This window comes from Thermobia domestica, chromosome 6 (assembly GCF_964235325.1).
Source record: "Thermobia domestica chromosome 6, izTheDome1.hap1.1, whole genome shotgun sequence".
NCBI classification, from domain to species: domain Eukaryota; kingdom Metazoa; phylum Arthropoda; class Insecta; order Zygentoma; family Lepismatidae; genus Thermobia; species Thermobia domestica.
The window spans coordinates 286,709,717-286,730,950 of NC_137459.1; the positions used below are offsets into that span (position 1 = coordinate 286,709,717).

At 36.4% G+C, this 21,234-nt stretch overlaps 1 protein-coding gene across 1 annotated transcript in view; it reads left to right on the forward strand.

Annotated features, from left to right (window-relative positions):
• The window catches only part of LOC145687800 (cilia- and flagella-associated protein 276-like), a 72,163-nt gene extending 68,880 nt beyond the window's left edge, over nucleotides 1–3,283 (forward strand). Inside the window, exon 3 of the mRNA XM_081761228.1 lies at nucleotides 1,690–3,283. Within this exon, the coding sequence (XP_081617354.1) occupies nucleotides 1,690–1,882 (193 nt within the window). The 3' untranslated portion in view covers nucleotides 1,883–3,283. The remainder of the gene's footprint in view (nucleotides 1–1,689) is intronic.
• Nucleotides 3,284–21,234: the final 17,951 nt, after the last annotated feature.

A 21,234-nucleotide genomic window follows, 5' to 3' on the forward strand; every position in this document is an offset into this window, starting at 1 on the left:
TTTATTCGCCTAAAGAAGTGATTTCCAACCTTGTTTACTTGGCGTCCAGTTCGTAAACCTTGCATACTTCACGCCCCATCTCTCATTCATTTTTACTCTAGGCCATAAGTGTTTTTTTTTTTTTCTGATTTATGCGATCTCGAATACAGCTTTGAATTCTCAAATCTTCAATAATAATAATAATATCCTATTCTATATGGTTATGAAAGAATTCGTGAAATGATAATGCAGGACAAAACAGGACAACTTCGAAAAGTACACTATAATGCTACAGACGTTAATATTACTTTAGTGTTTTTCAATGTCGAAGGGTGTATTGTCATTCATGATCTGTTCCCCAATCGGAAGCAACACCACTCACCGCTGTTGGGATTGTTTATGAGCTGAATAGGTGTTGTTGCAAAATTTAATTAAGACATATTTAATTACTTCCGGTGTTGTACTGTATAATCTACAAAAATTATTCTTTATTGTACTGCTTGAAGTCCAACCCAATATTCTTTCTATTGCTCCATAACTTTATTTGGCAGAGTATACTAATTAGGGTTATATGACAGTCATGATCTGTGACGAAATGTTGGCATCATACATTTGCGAACGAAAAAAATGTGGTCATATGATAATTGCTTCATTCGTTGTAACACGTTTGCTCCTATAATGACTCTTAATTCCTTTGCGAAATATGTTTTGTTGCGTTTTGTAACGGAAAACATATTTTTGGTTCGTAGCAGAACCTAGCTAAATTACTCACTCGTGTCCTAAAAATAGTAGATTCACTCAGACCGGAACAGGTAAGCTTACATATTTTCATCAAAATGCGTAGACCTATCATAACGATAAAAAGTGTACCTTAGGAATAAGTTAAACATTCCTTACACTTGTAATATATACATATATAATAATTTACTTATAAATTACGTAATTCTCGATATAACTCTGAGATTATTACTGGGTTTTGTTAAAATCAAATAATGTTCATTGTTGAACAGTTGTGTAAGTCATACTTCAATTTTACTTCTAATCTCTTTAATTTATTCATTGATTTCTGCTATTTGTACTTGTATTTACTCTGATTGTTTGACGTCTTCATGTTATAAAACAACTGGCGTCTCTGGCGTGTAAAATTTGGGGGGGGGCATCAAAGAAAGTGATTTAAATGGTAGTACCTAGCCCAACCTATTTATTATCTTCTATTCCATTTGTTACCTTACCTTTACGGACCCCCTGAGACATATCAAGAACTCTGTTATACACAGGCTGAATATTCCAAATAAATATAATTATTATTATTTATATGCTATTCTGTCGTTAGTAAATAAAATTAATTAGAATAGAATATTGAATATTTTGTACTTCAAAATATTGGGGGACGCGTCCCCCCGCCAGAGACGCCCGTGTATAAAACACAAAGTTTACAAAGGATAAGACCTATTATTATGTAGGTTCTGAACCACACTGGTGGTTGGTGGATACATAGACCTCACACAGAGCATACGCTTCCACATCACACTATTACACTTCCCGAAGAGCTGATTTACAGGGTTGTGTCACAGATCTTGGTGTCTGGATTTACTTTTGAGTATTCGTCAGAAAATGAAAACTGTGAGGGCTAGGTTGTGTCAGTCATAAATTTAGACAAGTCAGTTTGAATAACCATTTAAATTATTTCGTTCTAATATATATTTGCAGTTGTGAAATGAAACTGAGAACGAAAGGAGTTCCCATAAAATCTGAAACGCTGGGCCATCCTGTTAAATTCGTCCAAGTATCCAAAAGAAAAGGTGATATTCACAATGTAAGACTGGAAGTTGGATCTCCCCACATATTTCACACCGTTCGTGGATACACGCGGAAGCCTGATGGTACCTATTATAAATACTGAAGATGGTCGGGTATTTGCAGTAAATATACCACATCATTCAATAAGTTCGTAGGATGACATATAGATTTCCCCACTATTCACAAATCCATATAATGATACGCGTCAAAATTTCATAACAATCTGACCTTTAGTTCACAAGTTACAGTGGTTTTAGTGACGCTACTTTTGTAATTTTCAAAACAATGGAAAAATCTAAATTTCGTGTGTTGATAAAACATTGGCTTTTAATGAGAAAAAATACCGTTCAAGCAAAGCAATGGCAAGACAAGTTGCTCCATCGAGACAAGTCGTTGAGAAGTAGTTTCTGATTTTAAACGCAGCCGTATAAACATCGATGATGCTGAACGCTCTAGTAGCCCAAATTCGGCAGTTGTTGCAGACAACATTACAAAAAAGGCCACAAAATAGGTTTGGCCGAACAGAAATTGAAATTGCGTGAGTTAGCTAATCGATAGCTTAAAGATATCACAAGGCAGTGTGTTCACCATTCTGCATGAACATTTGTCATAAGTAAGCTCTGTTCGAAGTGGGTACCGCGTTTGCTCACAGTCGATCAAACCAACAACGTGTCGAAGATTAAGAGCGCTATTTGGAGCTGTTTCAGCGCAGTAAAAAGGATTTTTTTCATGTGGTATGTGACAATGGATGAAACATAATACCATCATATACTCCAGAGTCAAATCGGTGGACAGCAACCGATGGAAGCCGCCCAAAGCGACCAAAAACGCAAATGTCAGCTAGTAAGCTTTTGGCTTCCGTATTTTCGGATGCGCAAGATATTTTATTAATAGATTACCTTGAGATAGGAAAACCATCAATAGCAAATATTATAGGGCGTTATTGGCGTGTTCGAAGTAAGAAATTGAAAAAAAGTGATCGTTCACCAAGTCAATGCACCGTGTACCAAGTCGATTGCAACAATGGCAAAATTGCACGAATTGCTTCCCCATCCACTGTACTCTTTGGATCTGGCTCCCAGCGATTACCACCTGTTTGCAGACGTAAACAGAATGCTTCAAGGAAAGAAATTTGGCTCCAATAAAGAAATGATTGCCGAAACTGAATCCTATTTTGAGGCCAAACATAAATCATTCTATAAAAAATGCATTGAAACGTTGGAATGAATGTGTCACTCTTGAAGGAGACTACGTTGATGAATAAAGTCAAATTTTGCCTAAACGTTGTAGTTTTGTTAGCTAACCTACGAACTTATTCAGTGGTGTGTTATAAAGCTTTCAGTGACAATGATTTATTATGGTAAAGCCGACCATTATTAGCATATATCTTCTGTTTCATTTACGTTATTGGCAAAATGAAGAGCTTTATTGAATTATATATTAAAAGTTGTATCACTATGGTTGATTGTTATTACTTTGAAATTGTACATAATTAAACCCTTGATGAAAGTGTTGAAATAAATATTGAAAATTATGGATCTTTTGTTTTTACCATGTTTATTAGCAAATCCCCCCCCCCCTCACACAAATGCATGCAATGGAGCACCAGGTATATAAATAACTAGGGGAGAGTAGTACACAGTGAGACAAAATTTACCTTTTGACGTGTATTTAGTATTATATCTGTAGTACAAAAATGTCAAATTGCCATTATTTAGGTAAGTATATAAGCTATAAATTTAGATATACTTATCCTATAAATATTCCAGTATTTGTGGCAGTAAATAAAACCTGACCTAGATGTGAACATCTCACTATGTACCATTTGTAGTGCACAGTGAGACTATTTGTTAAGTACATTTGTTATTTATGTTCAGTTATTTATACATATTTCTGGGCACTACCAGAATATATGGTCTTAAGCCTGTCACGTATGAGCGGTCAAGTGCCTCGGTAGGCACATTTATCAGGGAAATGGGAAAGGAAGGTAGCGGCCTGAGATCCGTATGCAGGGCCGGCCTTAGGCAGTGCAGGGCCGATTGGGAACATTTTGCGGGGTCCCAGGTTTACAACTGGTATATATAGGGTCGGATTTAGAGTGGTGCAAAGGTGCACGTGCACCCCCCTTCGTTGTAAATATACACTATCTAAAACGAGAAGCTAGCAGTGAAAATACCAACACTTTTCAAAACTTTCTGCCATAATTTTTCCTTTGGGGCTTAAAAGAAAGCAGAGGTTTGTAAAAGCAATAGTTTAAGTCGATTTTCAAATGGTTGAAGGAAAAGGATGCATCAAGCAAAATAATATAGCATTTGTCAAGTAGGGAAGAAAACAGAATCCAGTAGGAGAGAACATTTTTTCCTGCATAACAATTGCGACCCTCTTTATAAAATACTTTTCTCAGTTCTATGCATCAATGTTGTCAGGAATGAAGAACATTGTCAGATGTCACTTTGAAGAGTTTCAGTGCGATTGGTTATTTTGGTAGTTACTGGTGCACCCCCTCAGACAATCCTGGATCCAGCCATATATATGAGGGCTGACTGAAAAGTTTTGAGTCGAGGAAACTATAAGAAGTACATATTTGGTAATACCTTTATTTTTCAACATAATCCCCTTGAACAGCAACACACTTGCTCCAACCGTGCTGCAGTGCTCTTATCCCAGTAGAAAAAAGTTCCTTTGGTTGTGACCACAAAAACTCCTCCACGGTTGTCATGACGTCATTATCTCTTGCCAAACGTCGTCCTGCTAGAGTCTTTTTTAGATTATGGAACAAGTAGAAATCTGAGGGGCCAGATTTTGAGGATAGAGTGGATGAGGAACGAGTTCAAAGCCGCATTCATGAATAGTAGCCATGGCAACTGCTGATGTGTGGCCGGGAGCATTGTCATGATGGTAGAGAACGCATCTGGAGATCATTTGTGGCCCTTTTTCTTGAATTTGGACTCGAAGTTTTTTTCAAAAGGTCACTATGGTATTCTGATGTGATAATATGACCCCTTTGCAGGTAATCAATGAATATCACACCTTGGGAATCCCAAAAAAGAGAGGCCATCACTTTGCCAGCGGAGGGGATCACTTTTGCCCTCTTTGGGGAAGGGGATGAGGGGTGCTTCCATTGTTTGGATTGTTGTTTTGTTTCTGGCTGTAATGGTGTACGCAACACTCGTCCATAGTGATGAATCGATAGAAAAATCGTCCACATCACGTTCTAACAATTTCAAATTGTCCACGGATAGGAGGTATCGAGTGCGTTTTTGTTCTTGAGTCAGAAGACGTTTGAAAATTTGAAAATTTCACTTTATTCGTAAAATGCATTCGGACGAATAAAGCGATGAAAAACAAAAACACGTTAACCGATATCGGGAGGAAGTAGACATTTATTTGAGGGTATGCTTATCATGGCCGCCCTCGGTCATCTTGACGTCGGTCATATTGTCTCTCTCTCGACTTTTTAAATAGGAAGAGGGTCACGTAATGTATCAAATCTTTGAAGATCTTTTTGAAAAGAATTCAAGTCAGGAAAACCTAGTGTACGCTAGTGACAATATCGTAGGTAGCTAGTTATGAAAGGCATAATCAGCTTGAAATCATTATCGACTGCAGACAAAATGAAAAAGTGATGAGACGATCACAAACTTTAAGGAACTGATGGAAGATGGATGACATATTTTCGATTGGATTATTCGAGTTAGAATACAAACCTTCATAAGCAGCCATCTATTCATTATGCACTACTAAAAAAAAAAAAAAAAAAAAAAAAAAAAAAAAAAAAAAAAAAGTATACATTCGGTTTTCCTGACTTGGTTTTTTAAAATAAAATCACGTTTTTTTTTTTTTTTTTTTTTTTTTGCAGGAGAGGGTAAAGTTTGTCTTCTGGTTTTGTATTTTTAATATAGTTATAATAAGCACTGGCGCAAATCACGGGGGGATGAGGAGGATATGTCCCCCCAATCTTGGGACTGGGGGGACTGTCCCGCCCAATAATCCGATTTGGGATGTGTTTTTTGGGGAGAAATGTGATAATTTGTGTCCAACTACCATAAAAGAAAGTGAGATGAAATTGATGCCCCCCCCCAGAATAAGCCTCTACCAGCCTCACAATGTTGAAGACAACTCTGCTTCTCTGATCTCCCACAGCATTGTTTTTTTAACTTCATAAATATTTTGAACATCACCCACACACACACACACACAAAAAAAAAAAGAGCGGAACGGTCTTACCCATTTTCCTCAATGTTGAAGACAGATCTGCGCCGCTGAAATAAGAGAAAGGATATGCAAAGAAGTCGCACTGAGGCTGATTTATTTGATACCATCTCGGTATTCGTGGTAGTATCACATTACATAATCAGCAAGAACGCCAGGAAGTTTTACTTAGTTGTGTGTTCAAAATAAAAGAGGGTGTGCACTAGGGTGGGCCGAAAAAATTTTTTTCAGATATTCAGGATTGAGTAGTTATCAAAAGTTGTGTATTGGTACGAAATGAAGCCATGTCAAATATGTTGATTTTAAAACAATATTTAACCGGGCCCCCGTGGCCCTAAAGTTCCTAATTTTTTGTTGAAATAAAATGATTTTAGGTAATAAGAACATTTTTCCAGACATTACTCTTAATACATAAAACATGAAATACATGGTTTTAATATACGCAAGTAGCTATTGAGACCTTAACTAACTTTCATAACTACCATATTAACCACGAAAAACCTTCGTGTTGAGCCCAGCTCAGAACTCTCAAACTTTAAGAGAATATCACTTTTTCGCATCTGGATGCAAAATGCACAACACTGGCTTTCCGAAGGCGGCGCTTACATTGCTGAATTCAAATAAACTAGAAACGATATGGCTGCGAGCCTCTCTTCCTGTATTGTCTTGCCTTCGAATTAAGGATATGATTTTGAATTACAAGTCAAAATACAAAACGATCATTAACCCCATTAAGAAATAAGATACCTCCATTAAGAGCTAAATTAAAGAAATTTAAGAACGGTGCTTAGAAGTTATTTGATATTTTCTCTTGCAAATGCTGCGATAGAGTAACCTGTAGGTGTGATAAATCAAATTAAATACCGCCGTGGGAGCTCATATTAGATCAGAGAAATCAGAGACAAATGACGAGCTGCAATGCAGATAAAGCAGAAACCCATAGGCTCAAAAGAAAGCATGATACACAGATCGATTATAATGCTGCGGTACCAAATACAAGAGGGTTACAATCGTTAGCCTCAATCACGCACTTGGAACATACATTAAGTGCTTCCACCCCGAATTCAGACGATGAAGAGTTCGCATGGAGCTATCGTTTAGAGAATAAAATCTAAAGTAAACCTAAATAAACAATAGCGAGCCCTAAACAAATGAGTACCGCCAAAGATTTAACAGGTGTCTCGAATAAGTCGGCTCTAAAATTGTATCCGCTGTTTTAGAAGATATTAATTTGCTGAACAAAACTAACCAAGACAAGGTAGTAGATAAAACCAGAATCCATAGGAAACTAGCAAAAAAAGAAAAAAGAAAGAGAAAAAAGAAACCGTCTACAGTGTAAAGCTACTAATTTTAAGGGTCTATTTTGATGGCCGAAAATACCAAACTATAGTTCTAATTGATAATTGCAGTAGGCAAAGCACTGAAGAATATGCGGATTATATCGATTTGACCGATTGGTCAGAAGTAATAGGAACGAAACCTCCAATTTTGGCTAACGTATCAACAGAAGAATTAACCGAAATGATTGTGGAAAAGAGGAGGTTTCACAGTTTGTCACGTTCCCCTTCCACACACAGGCTTTGGAGAGGTGTGTAAAGGTAGTAACAGAACCTTCTTCAGAAGAATGCGGTAGTGTTGCACGAGACGGTTATATTCGCGCAAAACTGGAAGCACGAAAGTATCTACCAAGCTTCGAACATAAATCTCAATATTTTGTTCCAAGATTCAACTAAGGACCTTTAAGTAAGAGGAGGATGGGTTTGAGGATCTCGCTGTGTAGCCATCTCCACGTAGTGAGTTCTGGGCTGGTTTGGTGTTTGTTGCTCAATTTTTCTATCTTACCTTATGTATTTGTGTCGTACTATTATATCTACTAAACACCAATCAGACGAAGAGCTGCACATCAGATCAGAACATTTAAAATCCTGGGGTCAAGTAAAAGTATTAGGAATCTTAACCAATTTTCTATACATACTTAAAATAATGGTATATATTAAAAAAAATATATAACACTTTTCGGATCCGCAGGTCCTGGTGAAATATTTTTATCTGCCTCTGTTTTGGGGAAGAAACACAGCATTATACAACTTTTGCACGGTACTCAAACTTAATTTTCTGAAAACAAATATTTCAATAATACGAGTATTTTCACTACTCACAACCACATTTTTTCAGCATTAACGTTCTTTCGGGCTCCCGGGGCCCGGTTAAATATATTTTTATTCGGCTCTGTTTTGGCGAGGAAACATGACATTATAAATTTTGCACAGTACTCAAACTTAACTTTCTAAAAAATATATTTCAATAATATTTTCACTATTTACAACTATTTTTTTAATAAACGTTCTTTAGGGCCCCCGGGGCCCGGTTAAATATCTTTTTCCGGCTCTGCTTCTGTGAAAAAACATAACATTATACAACTTTTGCACGGTACTGAAACTTAACTTTCTAAAAATATATTTTAATAATATTTTCATTGGTCGCTACTTTTTTTTTTTTTCAAAATTACTGTTCGTTCGGGCCCCTGGGGTCCGGTTAAATATCTTTTTATCCGGCTCTATTTTGGTGAGGAAACATAATTATACAACTTTTGCATGGTACTCAAACTTAACTTTCTAAAAAAAAAAAAATTTCAATACTTCACTGCTCGAAACTGTTTTTTTAAAATTAACGTTCTTTGGGGCCTGGTTAAATACCTTTTTATCCGGCTCTATTTTGGTGAAGAAACATAACATAATATTATACAACTTTTGCACGGTACTGAAACTTAACTTTCTAAAAATATATTTTAATAATATTTTCATTGGTCGCTACTTCTTTTTTTCAAAATTAGCGTTCTTTCGGGCCCCCAGGGCCCGGTTAAATATATTTTAATCCGGCTCTATTTTGGTGAGGAAACATAATATAACATTTTACAACTTTTGCACGGTACTCAATTTTCTAAAAAAAAAAAATTTTCGGCCGTTTTCGGCCCACCCTAGTGTGCACCTAGTATAATGATATACATTTTTACACAAACTCAAAGAAAACAATATTTTTACACCCAGGGGTGTATGTAAGGAAATTTGGGGGGTGTTGGGGGTTTGCACAATACTCCCTGGACGTAATGTCTATTTTTACAACAGAAGTTGTAAAAAAAATTAAACTACTGTAGCAATGAATTCAGAACAATTTTGCTTATGCCTGGAAACTTGATACAAACTATTGATTTCCTTGTTAGGGAGAGGCCATACCCTCCCTTGTGGAGTCTATGGAGGTACTTGTAATGTGTTGTTGTGTGTACTTGACAACCGCAAGTAGCAGATGCATCTTAACGGAATCATAGCTCTTGGTTGGGGGCCCCGAAAGCATTGGGGGCCCTGCGAGCACAATGGCATGTATTAATTTCATGTATTAGGAGCAAAATTTAGTTATAGAGACCACAACACGCTTGTTTGCTCTGGAACCAAATATGCTGCTAAAACGTCATTGGAAAATAAATTAAACTGGACAGCAGAGTAGACGGCACTAGCGCGGGACCCCCTTAGGCGCGGGGCCCGATTAGGAAAAATCGGTCCAATCGGCTTAAGGCCGGCCCTGTCTGTGTTAGGTACTATCCTATCATTTGCCTGGAGTGAATGGGGAAAGCTCAGGAAAAACCTCACTTAGAATGAATTGCCTGAGAAAGCAGTTACTCCGTTTCGATCGAGTGTCTCCACCGGAAATCGAACCCAGGGCTGCTCCCACCAAAGGCGAGAGAGCTAGAGACTACGCTACGTGCGATCACCACACTTATTTAACCAAACATTATTTTTCCACTAGTTACAACGACAAATAAAATTAATATAACACAACGAGAACTAAATGTCATTGACTGATACGAAACAGATAAAGAGCAAAAAACATGTATTAACGCCAATTTATGCTTTCAAAGCTGAAGAAAAGCTTATTATAACCTTCCAGACGTTCAAGGCCTTATGCAGAGTCGTTCTGACACATGATTAGTGCCATACTAAATAGTTCGACTAACATATATTACCTGCTGTAGTCAGGCCTTTAGAATGACGTTAATCATGCGTCAAAACGAAAAAATGAAGTGAAATGAAATCTTTGAGTTTTACGTCCCACGGTTTTGCCGGTTAGGCTAAAGGAGACGGTGATGATGAGTAATGAATGAAATGATGGAATGAAGAAAGTGGAAAGAAACGGGAGAACCCCGAGAAAAATCACGCACACGATGTTTGTCCACCACAAAGTTCACTTGGCGGGGTCTGGGATCGAATCCGGGACTCCAAGCACCAGAGGTGAACACTCTACCACTGAGCCACCGCGGCCCATTGCGTCAAAACGACTCTGCATAAGGCGATCAGTTTTTATTTAAGGGGATTTCGGTAGAATTGCTGTGACATCGAATGGATCCATTACTGCAATATCTGGTACGATAGGCTTTACGAACTCATTCACTTTAACATTCCGGCGACACGAAACATCTTTTGCGGAACACGCCAGAACATAATCACCCGGTGAATGTGCTGGTATTATTTCTTTCTTTTAAAAAATGTAAGGAAAAGATGACAGACAGACTCATAAATTTCATGGCACCTGATCTAGAAATTGAAAGAAAATAAGAATCCAATAAAAGACACAAACTTCTTTTTTGACTAAATCTGATAGATTTTTGATTAAAATGTTAGTAGTGTCTTGTATATTTTTTTTAATAATTCAGCTCAGTGACAATTTCAAGGGGTAACGCGGGGGATAAATTTTCCCCGGAGCTGCGAAATTCTTCCGGAAGAAATCTCCAATGGTGATCAACAAGGTTTACCTGTATTTTCACAGAACTACTTTCACTCTACGTGTATTGAAATTTCCTCAGGGAAAATTAAAATTATCACTTGCTCAGTTACACAGAGTAGGGGAAAGTTGTACAAAATGGGGACCCTTATATATTTTTGCACAAAAAATTAAAACTATCAATGATAAAATCGCTAGATGTAAATCAAAACCTTCAGTGGAATGTTGGTTACTACAAAATAAGCCTTTTTGTATCATAAGAATGGTTCTTTTAACAAAAAATAACGGAAACTGAAAAAGAGCAAAAGTGCCCGTCCTATACTACTACTCGGGTAAAACATAGTTTCCTTATAAACTTACCAAAATACTTACAAACTTACAAATATCTTGCTTAACACTTTTTAAATCGTGTTCACAACTTGTTTATATCTTATGCACGTATCTTGTTTACAACTATCTTGTTCATAATTATTCAAGAAAGAATAAATATGAGTTTTCGTACTAAATAATCGAAACTAATTAGAAATAAAATACTTTTATCTAGTACGCAACATTTTAAACTTTACGTGCTACAAAAGCCACAAACAAATGTATCTTCGTTCGCGTTAGAGCAGGCATCGTGTGCTCACCCATTGTAACTAGAACACGTAATCCATCCTTTTTTCTTCCGAATGACTTATAGAGTTCTTTGAAAAAAAAAACAAAAAAAAAACAGAGTTCTTTGCAACATCAGAATTATCTTCCCCTTTCGATGATGAAGATAGTATTGTTTCCGTGTTGAGTTTAATTATTTTTTACTTTGGATCTTGCGCTTAACAGACAAGATCCCTTTTTTCATTCCAATACGTTTGCTCACTTTTTTTGTTCTTTAGTAGTAGATCCTTTACTGTTTGTCTCTCCGGGAGTAGCCTTATTAAATTCAGCTTTGTATGGTAAGGAAGAGAGAATAACGCCTTACAACTTCTATCATTTTTATTTTTCTTAATTCTGCTCAGTTATTTAGGTGGAGGAATGAACAATTTTGGAGAAATGCGAAAACCTGAAAAACTTTCTGCCGGATCCAAATTAATTCCAGATGTTGAAGGTCAAGAACGCTCAACATTTGATGTTGGAGAAGTGGCAGCCACAGATGTGGAGTGTTGAAATGGTTCAGCTGCTGGTGGCAGGATATAAGTGAGCACATAACGTTGAAAGTTGAGAAAGCTCAGCAGTTGTTGTCGATACGCATGGTCTCTCGGTCATCTCAGATGCAGCGAATAAGTGATCAGCAAATACATCTTTATTTAAGGTGTATATTCCAGTTTTCCTACAGCCATTTACTCTGAAGCTACTTTTACAAAAGCTGCATTGAAGAGCTTTCCCATTACTATCCGGCTAGAAAGGTACTATTAATTGGCAATATATAGGAAAAATTAAACAACATAAATGCTTATTACCTCATTAACCTTAATTTTAATTAAGAAAGACATTTTATAGATTTACGTATGTTCTACTGTTGTATGTTGTTAATTTTAACCAAGTTGCTTCCTCAGCCATCGACTTAGCACTAGCCGATAAAGTTCCGTGCTCTCGGCCGCAAGCGGATTGTAATACGCGAACTATAAGTAAATTATAATGATGTTACATGTTGTCTAAAATGGGGACGTCCCCAATTTGTACTACCTTCTATGTCTCCGTTTTGGCAGAATGTGGCATACATGGAAAAACATGGCATCCCTATGCTCATGGTATGGCATCCCTATGCATGGGAATCAGGCAGTAAGTCAAATAGTAGACAGGTGACACGTCATAAAGTATTTTGCAAAAAACTTCAAAACAATACACGTTCACACAAAATGTACAGTGATGGTTATATTCCTGCTCAAAATGGTGTAATTGTGACCTTGAACAATAGTACATAGCCTTCCCTCTGTAAGCAACGCCAATCACGTAGAAACAGCCCGCCTTATGCAGAGTCGTTTTGAAGTATGATTAATGGCATACTAAAAGGCTGACTACTACAGGAACCTTATGTTAGTCGATCTCTTTACTATGGCACTAATCACGCTTCAAAATGACTCTGTATACGGCCCAGCAGGTCCTCGTTTGAACCGCCGTCCCCGTTTTATACAACTCTCCCCTATTTAGTTTCGGTAAACATAATACAACAATCCAGCTCATCAATCTTTTTAAGAAGAATTAATTCACTTAAAAGGAATTTATTTATTAAAGTATTACGGATATCGAATTAAACAGTGACGTGTTTTGTATCATTTGTCTGTGTCTCACGTCATTGTGTACTATACAGTAGATAACAAAATATGGCAGTCGAATGAACAAGGTCGAGTTAAATGCTTTCTCTCTTTGTAAACTAAAAGAAAACATGTCTGTTTTGAAATTTACCTGCAGAATGACATAACAAGAGAAAAAGGAATGTTACAATAATTGCTTAAAAGCTTCAACGGAAGTGACGTTTTATGCATAAAAACATAAAAATACCTGTAATTTCTCGCCCGTCTTGCAACGGAAAAAAGTTGAATGTCTCATTGTGTACCAAGTCTTACTGTGTACTTCTCTGTCCTATTTAAAGAACACAAGTTATCTGTGAATCGGGTAGTATCTCAAGGCGAAACAGCCCCACGTGACAAGCGGAATTACATCTACCAAAAATATGCTTCAAATTTCCAAAGAATATACACAAGGTCGTTTCAGGTTTATGGTAGCGAATATGAAACTCTTGCCACAACGCCACCAGTGATCGATATACCATTGTGGATAAAAATGAGTTTCAATAGCTCGTGCAGAGTATGAGACCACGTTTTTTACACACACACACACATTTTATATCTTAACTATATCTCAACTACATGGGCTGACACAAATTATTGAGCACTTCCTTTAGGGCTACAATAAATAAATTTGGCATAATTGTAGCTTTTCGGGACAAACCCACGGGAAAATTGCCAAAAGTAAATATTTTTAATTTTAAGGGGTCTAAAGAGGGGATAAAGAATTTCTCCATGCTATTTAAATGGGCCTTTTATTGGACATATAATCTCATGTTTTAGGTACTTACAAGTAAACCTTACGTTTGGGTGAATCGAGTTGCTGACTGAGACACATATGAAAAAGTAGTACTAAATGTGGTCAGTATTTCAGTGAAGTTTTAGGTGCGAAGCTCCAGGGGTTTAGGAGATACAGCTACCAGAACATCACATGAAAGTACAGAATAGTCTTCATACAGTTGGAGGTAAAAGCTCTGTAAGACCTCTTGTAACGACAAAAGATGAATAACAAATATATGGGTACATATTAGGACTAGGGGGAAGTCATATAGTAAGGGTATACCTAACGGCGGCCATCTTGAAATCCGCCATTTTGAATTAAGGTTAAGTTTTTAAAATAGGAATAGGGTCATGTGATACATGATTTAAGGCGCAAATTTAATCAGAAGAACAATGGTGACGTTAATTTTGATTTACGCGCAATTGGTAAAAAGTTACAGGGAAATTAAATATTGTTGCTGCATATGTATTAGTCCTTTACCCCACCTTGTAAATTTTGTGTTAATGATAATAATTAAATAAAAAGCAGATGGATAAATATTAGGTCTATGGTAAGAGTTGCCTTGATGGCGGCCATGTTCAAATCCGCCATTTTGAATCAGACAAAAGTTTTAAACAAAACGCATAACAGTAACACCTTATTAATAGCAAATTTTACCATAACTCCAACGGTATAACCATTTTTGCTTTATCATTAACCAGCACAAAATTAAATGGATCTCTCCTTACGACTACTGCTTTGACGGAATTGTTAACGACAAATGTGTTAAGTGTAACTGGATTGCCTTTGTAGGTGTGCTCACTGTGAGCAGAGCATTTGTGCAAGTCATGCACTCTTTTCTGAACTACATATTGATTGTACTAATTGAGGACTTTTCTGGAAGAAAGACCCAAGTTCAATTATGACTCAATTCCACTTTGGTCATTTTTCCTTAAATTAGCAACTTGTTTATGCGATAACAAGTGCTGGTTAATGATAAAGCAAAAATGGTTATACCGTTGGATTTATGGTAAAAATTGCTATTAATAAGGTGTCACTCTTATGCGTTTTGTTTAAAACTTTTGTCTGATTCAAAATGGCGGATTTGAACATGGTCGCCATCAAGGCAACTCTTACCATAGACCTAATATTTATCCATCTGCTTTTTATTTAATTATTATCATTAACACAAAATTTACAAGGTGGGGTAAAGGACTAATACATATGCAGCAACAATATTTAATTTTCCTGTAACTTTTTACCAATTGCGCGTAAATCAAAATTAACGGCACCATTGTTCTTCTGATTAAATTTGCGCCTTAAATCACGTATCACATGACCCTATTCCTATTTTAAAAACTTAACCTTAATTCAAAATGGCGGATTTCAAGATGGCCGCCGTCAGGTATACCCTTACTATATGACTTCCCCCTAGTCCTAATAAGGACCCATATATTTGTTATTCATCTTTTGTCGTTACAAGAGGTCTTACAGAGTTTTTACCTCCAACTGTATGAAGACTATTCTGTACTTCCATGTGATGTTCTGGTAGCTGTATCTCCTAAACCCCTGGAGCTTCGCACCTAAAACTTCACTGAAATACTGACCACATTTAGTACTACTTTCTCATATGTGTCTCAGTCAGCAACTCGATTCACCCAAACGTAAAGTTTACTTGTTAGAATTGGAGTAAAAACATGAGATTCGGTATGCTTTTACGTTTTTGTTAGCGTTACCCAAGTGAATTATCAGAAATAAAAATTTCCAACCGTAGAGTGGTTTTATGGGGAATTGGAAAATCTTTCCCATGTTATTTATATGGGACGTCTTCTTCACCCCAAAATGTTTAGGCACTTCTGGCAGGATTAGAATGATGAAATTTAGCATGATTGTAGCCTTCCAGGACTAACCGAGAGGAAAATTGCCAAAAGTGAGTATTTGTAATTTTTTAGATGTCTAGAGGGGGTGAAGAAATTCCCATGCTATTTAAATGGGCGTTTTCTTAGGACACAAAATCTTTAGATTTAGAATTAGGAAAAGAAACGACAGAATTGTGGGTTCAAGAGGTGCGAGGCTGTAGGCCAAGCATACTCAGGGGACTGGGGGCGGAGCCCCCAGCTAGCCAAAGGCTAGTCTATATATAGGGCAAAGAACGCAAACTGCGTAGAAGTCAGAGATACAGCTTTTGACTAGAGAATTAAAGAGTAAGTCTATATAATTAATGCCTAGATTCGCTGCATCAGCACAACACACACTGAAAAGATTAAGTTTCAAGACACGTTGTCTGATACGTTAAAGCTGACTGCTACAAGATATCTTTGTAACGATGTAGATCGTGGTATTTTCGGAAAGCGACTCTGTATCCTATTTGTCAGAACATTCATCTCCAGACATTCTTTAGTGTATTCTACTTAAGCACTACTTCTTCAAAATAATAAATACATTATAAAAGTAAAAGCAAAACCAACTGAAAACAGCAGATTTCATACAAAGACTGCCAGGAACTGGTCGGTGAAAATCAACCTCACGAATGAGTTTTTTAAGTTACAACTCCTATTGCTTGTTGTGTGATCTAGTCCGTAGGTTTTCTCGGGGTGTTCTCGCTCCTTGCTACTTTCTCATTCCACCAATTCTTTCATCACCATTCACTTGCTTTAATCATAGTCTTCCTTAATCTAAATGGTATAATTGTGAGACGTTAAACTGAAAGATTGAAAGAAAGATTTCGTGTGAACTAGTTAATAATAAACGATTTTTAAAAGATCGATTGACGAACAGAGAACTTCTTAAAACAATTGAATGAACACGGATTTTCACGTCATGCATTCATGTGAAAGAAAAGTAATTTGATTTTCGTATGCTTGTCCTGCAGTTTCTTTATCTGAACAAACAATTATTCGATAAACTATAACGATAGTCTAAACAAATCTCAGCGTAGACATATTTAAATCTAAATGAAAGGTATTTCTATTTATCTCGTACAACACACACAAAAATAAATAAATAAATAAAATAAAGCCCAGAATTCACGGTAAAATAATAGATGAAGTCATATGAATGTTCAGATTTCTGCAAGAAAATGACAACTTCATGCTTTCAAGCAATTAGTTGCCCTCCCCTTCTATTTTTCCTTTCGTTACACATTAAAAATGCCAAATTTAGATTATAGTTTTAAATTAATAATAATATCAGAGCTGAAAGGTGTAGAATGAACAACGATACAGGTATGTAAGTTACAACTATTAAAATAATCAGCTAATCACAGCGTGTGGTAAGGTAAGGGCGTATGTAATGGAATTAAAAAATTGGGATATTAAGCAACAAAATGAAAAACATCACGATAAACCTTACACTGAAAGGTTTGAGTTATTCCTGAAGTGCTGTACAAATAATATAGATGCAAACGGCAAAATACAATAACATCTATGAGCAAAAGTAGGCTTTTCCTTAAAATAAAAGCTAAGGGAAAATGTAAGTATACTGCAACGGTATTTTCAAAACTTTTTTTTAAAACTTTAGTCTACCAAAATGTTCCTTGCACATTTAACTACGGTTTATTTCTAAGCTTATTACTGTTTTAAAATTATTATACTAGCTATTGTCTCTTACTTGTACTTTTCAGTCATTTTTCGTTTTTACTTTATGAGTTTTTGGCTTTTATTATGATAAGACAAAAGTCATAAATGAGTGTACAGTCCGCAGCACAAAACCTGCAAAATGAGCATGTAAGTTTATTGTGAAACGACGAAATCTTTTGCTCCAAAATAAGTGTGCAGGGGAGGACGTCAAAGTATCTCTGGCGTGATTCGTGCCACTCAGACGTTATGTTGATTGCCTGCGCTGTTAGTAGTAGTTTCACAATAAACTTACATGCTCATGTTGCAGGTTTTTTTGCTGCGGACTGTACATGATAGAATGTAGACGTATCCCATATTTAATTAAGAATTTGATGTAATTAGTTCGGCTATGCACTGAATATTGACGTAGTGCATACAGTGATGTGCAACTTTCTCGTAAATTCATAGGCACTTAAAAAATAAACCTGTTCACGAATAAAAATGCATTAGAATGAAAACACAGGAACTCAAATACAAGCAGCCGTCTTCCAAAATCTTTTCATTTGTGTGGTAACTATTCTCTTAATACCGGAAACGAAATTTTGACAAAAATCGAAACTACTGGGAACGTAAAAGGTTGAAGTACGCGTACGTTAAAAATGAATTCACCATTGCATCGTTGATCCAACTGCATTTTGTGGATGATTCACCAATATGATATTCCACTACACAAACGAAAGGCGAAAGATAATGCGAACAGTTGTAGAACGAAGTTGGTTATACAGCACTAATAGAAAACAGATAAAGTTTGGAGTTGCCAATTGAAAAAAACAAGTACTAAACCACATCCAAATTAGTCTTAAAATTTCCATTTTTAAATGTTTTTAATATACCATTCTTTGCGAATCGAAATTTCCTGACATGTTAGCAGAATTGAGAAATGCCTCTTAAATAGCCATTACATTCTTCTGTTATTGGACGTCCACATATGATCCATACAGTCTTCCTTACACCCGCACAACATATCCCTGAGAGTTTTACTCGGGTTTTATTCTCTCCTCACAAAAATCGAACGAAACCTCTTTGCTCTTTAAACAAATGCACCAACTTTCCTCTGTAGTTCACGCTTATACTGCTAGATACACTTGAACGAACAACTACCAACTATACATTTTCCATTTAATTTGTACGTCACAGATCAGCACAATATCGCATGAAAATAACTGTTGTGCGTTACCTATTGATACGAACTATAAAAAGAAACTAGAGAGACCAAAACTGTAGGCCATTAAGGATAATTCATGTAATGCGTTCAATTTCTGATGCTGGTTAGCAGTACACTTTTCCCTCCACTATATTACAATAATAATGCTAGAAAATAATAATAATAATAAAATACGTCACTCTAATCGTGAATGTTTTACTTACCTCTTTTTTTCTGAGGGGAGCGCAGTGGCTCAGTGGTAGATCGTTCACCTCCGGTGCTTGGGGTCTCTGGTACGATCCCAGCTCACGCCGTGTGGACTTTGTGGTGGACAAATACCATGCTCGTGGGTTTTCTCGGGGTTCTCCCGTTTCCTCCCACTTTCTTCATTCCACCATTTCACTCTTCTCTCATCATCACCGTCTCCTTTAGCCTAACGGGCATAACCGTGGGACGTAAAACTTAAAGATTTCATTTCATTTTTCTTTTTTTTTTCTGAATTGATAAGTTTAGATGAAGGAGTGGTCAACGCTGTAAAAACTCTCAAAAGATTGGGTGCAGGAACTCAAGCTCGAAAAGGTATCACACTAATAACGAATACCTCCAAACTGGTATACGTGTTCAGAAATTCTTAAAAGTGGATGTAATAGTTTCTTCAAATATGTGACTTTCTCCGAAGTTTAGCTGCTAATGGTCGTAAATAACAAAATTGTGACGCAATAAATATCTCATATTCACGAATCCAGACACCGGCAAAATTTGTACATCAATATCTTCAAATTAATTATAACAAAATACTTTGGATTGAGTAATAATTACCTGTACCTTGGGCAGAAAGTGCTCATACATGTGCACTATACTTAGTAGAATGTTAATTTCATATTAACAAAAGAAGAATGTTTTTAAGATATGTAAAATATTACTATGGGATAGTTGTTGCTATGTACATGTTTTATGGATACCTAGTCAGCAAGTTTGTGTGCTTGACAGTTTTAAGGAAAAGATATTATAAAGTATATCAACTAATAAACCATTTTTAGCACCGTTCATAGACGTTATCATTCTTATTAAAAAGGTGAGATTAATAGTATATAATTATTGAAGCTAATTTTTACATGCAAAGAAATACTACCACTCGAAATTTGTATATCTTACTTAGCCAAACCAGGTTAACGACTATTCTTGATAAGTCGTTGTATAATGTAACAAACTTTGGGAACACAATATATACTACACGCTATCCAGAAGCATTATCACCAATATCATAACACACTGTCATCAACTCGGTAGAAACCCATCTGCGTTCAAACACACTTGAAGCTGTTTTATATATATACATTTCGTACGAAACAGTATTACACCCTTCGAGGAAAACAACTAAAGTCAGAAAGTTCACTCATTGCTCACGATAGGAAAATATAAGAGAAAGTATTACTTATTCTAATGAATGTAGTTTCGAAGGTCATCCTAACTTTATTTATAGACACATATGCTGACTAAAGATCATTATCATAGATAGTTTTCAATAGTTTGGTAATACTTTTTTTTTGGTTCAACATCCCATTTTATGCTCCGAGGCTAAGGTAGATGGTGTTGATGCTAGCTAATGAACGAGTTGAGTTTAGCGTCCTCTTCAGCAATGAGACTTTATGAGACGTGGACCTACTGCTTAACGTGGGATCCAAACCACATGAGCTCCCGCCTGGAATCAAACCCGGGTCTCACGCACCAAAAGTGCTTACGCTATTCACATAACCACGAGGGAGCTCATGATAATGAACGAAATTGTGGCATAAAGAAAATGGGAAACTACCAGTAAACCAACGCATACAGTGTTTGAGTACCACGAAGTCCACTTGGCGTGGGTTGGGTTCAAACCAGGACCTCACGCACTAGAGGTGACCAATCAACCACTGAGCCATCTATTCTCTTTATAAATAATTAATCTTTTTATAAATAATTATTCCAAGTTTATACTACATTATGTATGCTTAAAGTATGTTGATATGGTAGATACCTAGTATTAGTACGGACTATTTGCAGAAATATTTGCTTTTGTAAATAAAATTAGAATAACTTTCGGAACTACTTTCATCAATACGCTATTCTCATATTTGTGGTCATGATTCGTGCCACGTACACACACTTTATGCACACTTGGTCTATCACTAGGAGCCATATGCATATATGTTATGCATACTTCACGTGTTATTCAATAGGATAGTGAACGCTGCCTGCCCCGGAGTAAAACATATGATTCTGGGGCTTGGCGCTTCAACTTTTAAGGAGTAAACAATCTTTCTTGTCTTCTCATGTTTCTATGAAAGTTTATAATACTACTTCGTATGAAGAATAAATTTTGTTCACCATTATGGGAAGCACTCTGAATATACAGGGTGTTTCAAAACAACACCGACAACGTTGAGACGTGATTCCTGAGACCAAGATAAGACAAAAAGTATAGACCAATCTGGGTACGAAAATGCTTCCTTTCAGAGTTATAGGCTGCCGAAAACATAACAAAAAAAAAAAAAACAAAAAAACATGGGATCCAATACTATGGGATCTGCCGTAGTGGGGGCAAGACTTTACTTAGGAACTAGTATGTGCCCTATCCAAATATCCATGTTTCAGAATCCTGCGGTACTTCCGCAACAATTTTTATAGAGGTAGTTAGTGAATACT